The sequence below is a fragment of the Danio aesculapii genome, chromosome 3 (genome assembly GCF_903798145.1).
Source record: "Danio aesculapii chromosome 3, fDanAes4.1, whole genome shotgun sequence".
Lineage (NCBI taxonomy): Eukaryota > Metazoa > Chordata > Actinopteri > Cypriniformes > Danionidae > Danio > Danio aesculapii.
In genome coordinates this window covers 6,213,306-6,219,369 of record NC_079437.1, presented here as the reverse complement: position 1 = coordinate 6,219,369, position 6,064 = coordinate 6,213,306, and the positions used below count along the sequence as shown (strand labels likewise).

The 6,064-nt window shown below is 38.9% G+C and overlaps 1 protein-coding gene across 1 annotated transcript in view; it reads right to left on the bottom strand.

Annotated features, from left to right (window-relative positions):
* Positions 1 to 224: 224 nt before the first annotated feature.
* LOC130216868 (GPI-linked NAD(P)(+)--arginine ADP-ribosyltransferase 1) overlaps positions 225 to 6,064 on the bottom strand; it is a 10,720-nt gene continuing 4,880 nt past the window's right edge. The window contains exons 3-4 of the mRNA XM_056448766.1: positions 1,117 to 1,188; positions 225 to 1,040 (exon numbers count right to left, since the gene is read on the bottom strand). Of these exons, the coding sequence (XP_056304741.1) occupies positions 252 to 1,040; positions 1,117 to 1,188 (861 nt within the window). The 3' untranslated portion in view covers positions 225 to 251. The remainder of the gene's footprint in view (positions 1,041 to 1,116; positions 1,189 to 6,064) is intronic.

Genomic DNA, 6,064 nt, shown 5'->3' with positions numbered 1-6,064 from the left:
AATTACATACAGTTTATGGCACACAAGTTCATATTTGGATTTTTACACGTATACAATTTCATTTTAAAATAATGTCAAGCTTACATATATATATATATATATATATATATATATATATATATATATATATATATATATATATATATGCCATTGTGATTACAAATATGTACATATTAGCTACAATTTGATATACGTGTTCATATAATTCAAGGTATAATTATTATTATTTTTTTAATAAATGGGTTAGCTGACTAGTACTTAAACACGTAGCAAAATAAAGCTGAAATTGACACAACACTGAAGAAAGCAACTGGTTTTCCACTGCTGGATGCGGCGGCACAGTTGACATAGCTTATTGTTCTGAGGCTCCTCAAAGTAAACACAGAGTCACACCACAGTTTTGGGTCATCTTTTTTTGTCCTGACAGCAGTGACATTAAACGTCTCATAAGGAGGAATCAGCACCTCTTTTTCGTGAGGATACACAGAGTACTTCTCCACATGAGCACCTTGACAAGTGTAGATCTCAAAGCAAGACTTGTCTCCAAATCTATTTGCTTCTGCTTGTTTAAAAGAAGAGGATGCAAATGATCCGAAACGAACCTCTTTGCCAACAACATTCTTGGTGCTGTACGTGTCTTTTGTACCCCGGTATGATGTCTTGCACCCGCCTTGGTTTTTTCTCAGAATCTGTACGGCTTCCGTTAACCAAAAGTGAAGTGAATACCAGTTGTACTTCTTATCTTTGTATCTGTTCTTATCACTACCGACAGCCTTATTGAACGTGCTATAGACTCGGTCACCAGTGTACACATGAATGGCGATTGAATGATTCATTTTCAAGTTTGCATCTGTTGGTTTCTTGGCATTCCTTACACCATCTTCCCAAGCCTTTGTGAAATTAGATTTAGGATCAGATGTTTCCTTCTTCATATACACTGTCGTCACCATATGAGCCATGTCATTAATGCAGCCCTCATATTGATCATCAACAGATTTCAGCGCCATATCCAGATTCTTTCCTTCAGCTGTCGTGTGATCCTGCAGCGATAATAAGGCTACTGAGCACATCATGAACACTGATGTCTGTAATATTCACACTGATACTTCATCTCACCTGTCCAAGAGCTGCTAAAATCAGAAGATATTTAATGATTGGCAGCATCTTGATCCAGTCAAAACCCTTAGACTATAGAGCTGGAGGAAATACAGAAACATATTTACAGTATCACAAAGTATTCGGTAATGTGATGATCACTCTTAATCTTTAACTTACCGAAGAATACTGCTGTCGATTTAATCTTTCTTTCAGGAGCAGAAACAAGATCAGAAGATGATGATGATTGTCATTCAGCCATGTCCAGACAAAAACGACGACTCTGAGGTGAGGAAGGTGGCACTATTTGCTATTTTTATAGTTGGATTGAAGTGTTTAATCATTATGTGAGAGTTACTTTCACATTTGTTCGTTTTCCTTGTAAACGAAAGTGGTTTGCAAAAGAAGTTATCTTTATGATTGGATCTTTATTGCAATGTTTAAATAAAGGCGTAGATTATTACATCACAGTCAAAAGGGTGGGCAGTAGATATGCATGGGTAAACTTGCAGCTATATAATAATTGTGCACATTTCAAAAAGGTGATGTTTCTGTGTGCCATACATCTACAATGAATTAATCTGTTCATTATAAACATTAAGAACAGTTTGTGTGTTGCTTAAGACTTTGTGCTGTGCTTGAATTCCTCATAGGTTTGGTATCATGTCTTTGATGGGTTATATATACACACAATTGTCCAATTACTTTTGGTCCCTTAAAAAGTGGGAAGCAAATATGCAAATTGTTGTAATTCCTACAGCGTTCACCTGATTTGGATGTAAATACCTTCAAATTAAAGCTGACAGTCTGCATTTCATTTCAAATAGAGTTACTGGAGGCAATTCATCTGGCATGGATAGAAAACATTAAAACATTTATAACTTAAAACATTAAAATCTTCTAGATCTGCTTATTTTTCAAGAAAATTAACACTATCTTGAGGTTTTATGTGATATAGTGGCCAAGTAGAAACAAAGCACCAGCATGTGTTTCTCAATATTCATTCAAATAAACGACATGAATTTTGGGTCCTCTATTAACAGCGATTGTTTCCAGAAGTCATAGAAACCTTTCTTGATCAAATTAATTCCTCATTATTATTCACTTAAACTCAATTCTAAGGAATTAAATTGCAGACCGATTTCAAATCTGCCTCCTCTGTCAAACATTCAAGGATCACACAAAGCTGTTCATTCATAGAGTGAAAACGTGGATTATTTGCATGGATTCTTGCAAGGGAGCATGCAGTAAATTAAGAGTAGCCAAAAACGACGACTCTGAGGTGAGGAAGGTGGCACTTTTTGCTATTTTTATAGTTGGGTTGAAGTGTTTAATCATTATGTGAGAGTTACTTTCACATTCGTTCGTTTTCCTCGACCGGGTAGCAGTTCCAGGAAATGTAAACGAAAGTGGTTTGCAAAAGAAGTTATCTTTATGATTGGATCTTTATTGCACTGTTTAAATAAAGGTGTAGATTATTACACTACAGTCAAAAGGGTGAGCGGTAGATATGCATGGGTAAACTTGCAGCTATATAATAATTGTGCACATTTCAAAAAGGTGAAGTTTCTGTGTGCCACACATCTACAATGAATTAATCTGTTCATTATTAACATTAAGAACAGTTTGTGTGTTGCTTAAGACTTTGTGCTGTGCTTGAATTCCTCATAGGTTTGGTATCATGTCTTTGATGGGTTGGCGTCATCTCTTCAAGACCTTGTAAGGTTGGCACAATTCACATCTTGTGGACAATCTCACATAAACACAGCTGGATGTAAGATTCCTCAAGCTCAAGGAGTGCATGGCTGCTGTTCAGTTCCCCTTCAGTCGATCCCTCCAAGTTATGTCAGGATCGACTAAGGGGATTCACTTAGCAGACCAAACACTCTGAATTGTATGAAATGCCTATGCAATTGTTGAGTGCAGTTCCACCTGCAAGATGGCACATCAGGGTTTCACTTAAGAGCCAACATCTCTCTTTCCACAGGAACAAAAGCTTGTAGAGAGACAAGATCAGTATTGTGACTGCATTCAGACACATACTTCTGGGTCTTGCATTCTGTCCCTTGGCGCTTAAATGCAATCGGCATTGTTGGCCCCCTGGATAGTTGATACCACACTCAATAAGAAGTGTCACCTCCTCTTGGTTGTTAGCATGTGGCACCTCTGTCACAGATATCTGCCTTATACATTTGTGAGATTTTATAATCTTCCAGTGGAGGCGGTTTCCTCCCAATTACTGGGTAATCCCGGTCCATCGGGAGGTAATTAAGCATCATGCTGCCTAACACGGAGATATGTGCACTTATTCTGCTCTGCTAAAGCAAGTTCCCCAGCACCAGACTCAGCAGAGGAGCCGGCTGCCTGGCCCAGTATGATGTCTGGTAATTCTTCTAAATCATTCCCATTCCCATGTGCCAAGAGCCTAGGGGACGTTGGAAGGTTGTACCGTTGGTGATGCTTGTGCGCTCACACTATGATTGGCAAACTTCACAGACCCCCTTTTGCCATCAGAACAGCCTTAATCCTTCGTGGTATAGATTCAACATGATACTGGAACTATTCCAGATTTTGGTTTATATCAACATGATAGCATCACACAGTTGCTGCAGATTTGTTGGCTGCACATCCTTGATGCCAATCTCCCGTTCCACCACATCCCAAAGGTGCTCTATTGGATTGAGTTCTGATGACTGTGGAGGCCATTTGAGTACAGTGAACTCATTGTCATGTTCAAGAAACCAGTCTGAGATGATTCACGCTTTATGACATGGTGTGTTATCCTGGTGGAAGTAGCCATCAGAAGATGGAGACACTGTGGTCATAAAGGGATGGACATGATCAGCAACAATACTCAGGTAGGCTGTGGTGTTGACATGATGCTCAATTGGTACTAATGGACCCAAAGTGTGCTATGAAAATATCCCCCACACCATTACACCACCACCACCAGCCTGAACCGCTGATGCAAGGCAGGATGGATCCATGCTTTCATGTTGTTGAGGCCAAATTCTGACCCGACCATCTGAATGTGGCAGCAGAAATGGAGACTCATCAGACCAGGCAACGTTTCTCTAATCTTCTATTGTCCAGTTTTGGTGAGCCTGTGTGAATTGTAGCCTCAGTTTCCTGTTCTTAGCTGACAGGAGCGGCCCCTGGTGTGGTCTTCTGCTGCTGTAGCCCATCCGCCTCAAGGTTGGACGTGTTGTGTGTTCAGAGATGCTCCTCTGACCTCTGGCATCAACAAGGCATTTGCGCCCACAGAACTGCCCCTCACTGGATATTTCCTTTTTTTCAGATAATTCTAAAACCCTAACGATGGTTGTGCGTGAAAATCCCAGTAGATCAGCAGTTTCTGAAATACACGGACCAACAACCATGCCACATTCAAAGTCACTGAAATCCCCCTTGTTAGCAATATCTGGCAACAAGGGAATAGGCGGCAATCAACAAAAAAAAAGATGGAGATAATTTATTGCTGAGGAGGTCTCACTCAAAACGTCTAATGCAATGAATGGCATGATATTATTATCTGTGTGCAACTGTGTAAAACATTATCAATTCAGTAGCGTAATAACCCTCATATCACAGATCTGTAGAACAACAGAAGTAAAAACACTGTCCAAGATGAAAGCTTTTACCTTTCATTATAGTTCAGTAGTTAGCTAACCATTAACTAACATCTTAACAGATTTATCATTCATTTCAAATTGTTCATTATCAGCCTTATCAGAGTCCTAACGCGGTTCACAGATCTGCATCTTGTACATCTTTTTTATTACAATCTTGGCTTACAATCTTGAGGACTTTAGTCTGCATGCCAAAGGTCAACATCTGGAATCTTTATGCAAAATGTAATCATTGTTTAGTTAAATTTTGTTTAAGTGATATATGCTTTGGAGTTGGATATGCCATATGATATATCAGCATTGTAATATGTATTTGTGTATTTTTTTATTTACTAAAGAGTCTATTTTTACTATCATGATAGAAACCTTAAATTGAAAAGATAATTAATTTGGTTCACACCAAACAGGAACATGCATATCACTTGCTGTAGATTAATTGATTGCAAATAATTGGCTCAGGTTGAACTTATTTTTTTACCTAGTGCAGAAGATGCAATTGAGGCAAATGCTGCTTGTCTGTGCCAATTTTCATGAATGTGATTTACTTAAATTTGCATATATATATATATATATATATATATATACACACACATACACACAGTTATGTCTATGAATATTTGGACATTGACACAATTCAACCCTTTTTGGCTCTCTACACCAACACAATAGATTTGAAATGAAATGAAGATGTGCTTTAACTGCAGACTGTCAGCTTTAATTTGAGGGTATTTGCATCCATATCAGGTGAACGCTGTAAGAATTACAACAGTTTACATATGTGCCTCCCACTTGTTAAGGGACCAAAAGTAATTGGACAGAATGATAATCATAAATCAAGCTTACACTTGTTAATACTTGATTGCAAATTCTTTGCAGTCAATTACAGCCTGAAGTCTGGAGCACAGAGACATCACCAGACCCTGGGTTTCATTCCTGGTGGTGCTCTGCCAGGCCTCAACAGCAACTGTCTTCAGTTCCTGCTTGTTCTTGAGGCATTTTCCCTTCAGTTTTGTCTTCAGCAAGTGAAATGCATGCTCAAACGGATTCAGTCAGGTGATTGACCTGGCCATTGCAGAACATTCCACTTCTTTCCCTTCAAAAACTCTTTGGTTGCTTTTGCAGTAAGCTTTGGGTCATTCTCCATCTGCACTGTGAAGCACCGTCCAATGAGTTCTGATGCATTTGGCTGAATATGAGCAGAAACTTCAAACACTTCAGAATTCATCCTGCTGCTTTTGTTAGCAGTCACGTCATTAATAAATACAAGAGAGCCAGTTCCATTGACAGTCATACATGCTCACGCCATGTCACTACTACCACCATGCTTCACTGCTTAGGAT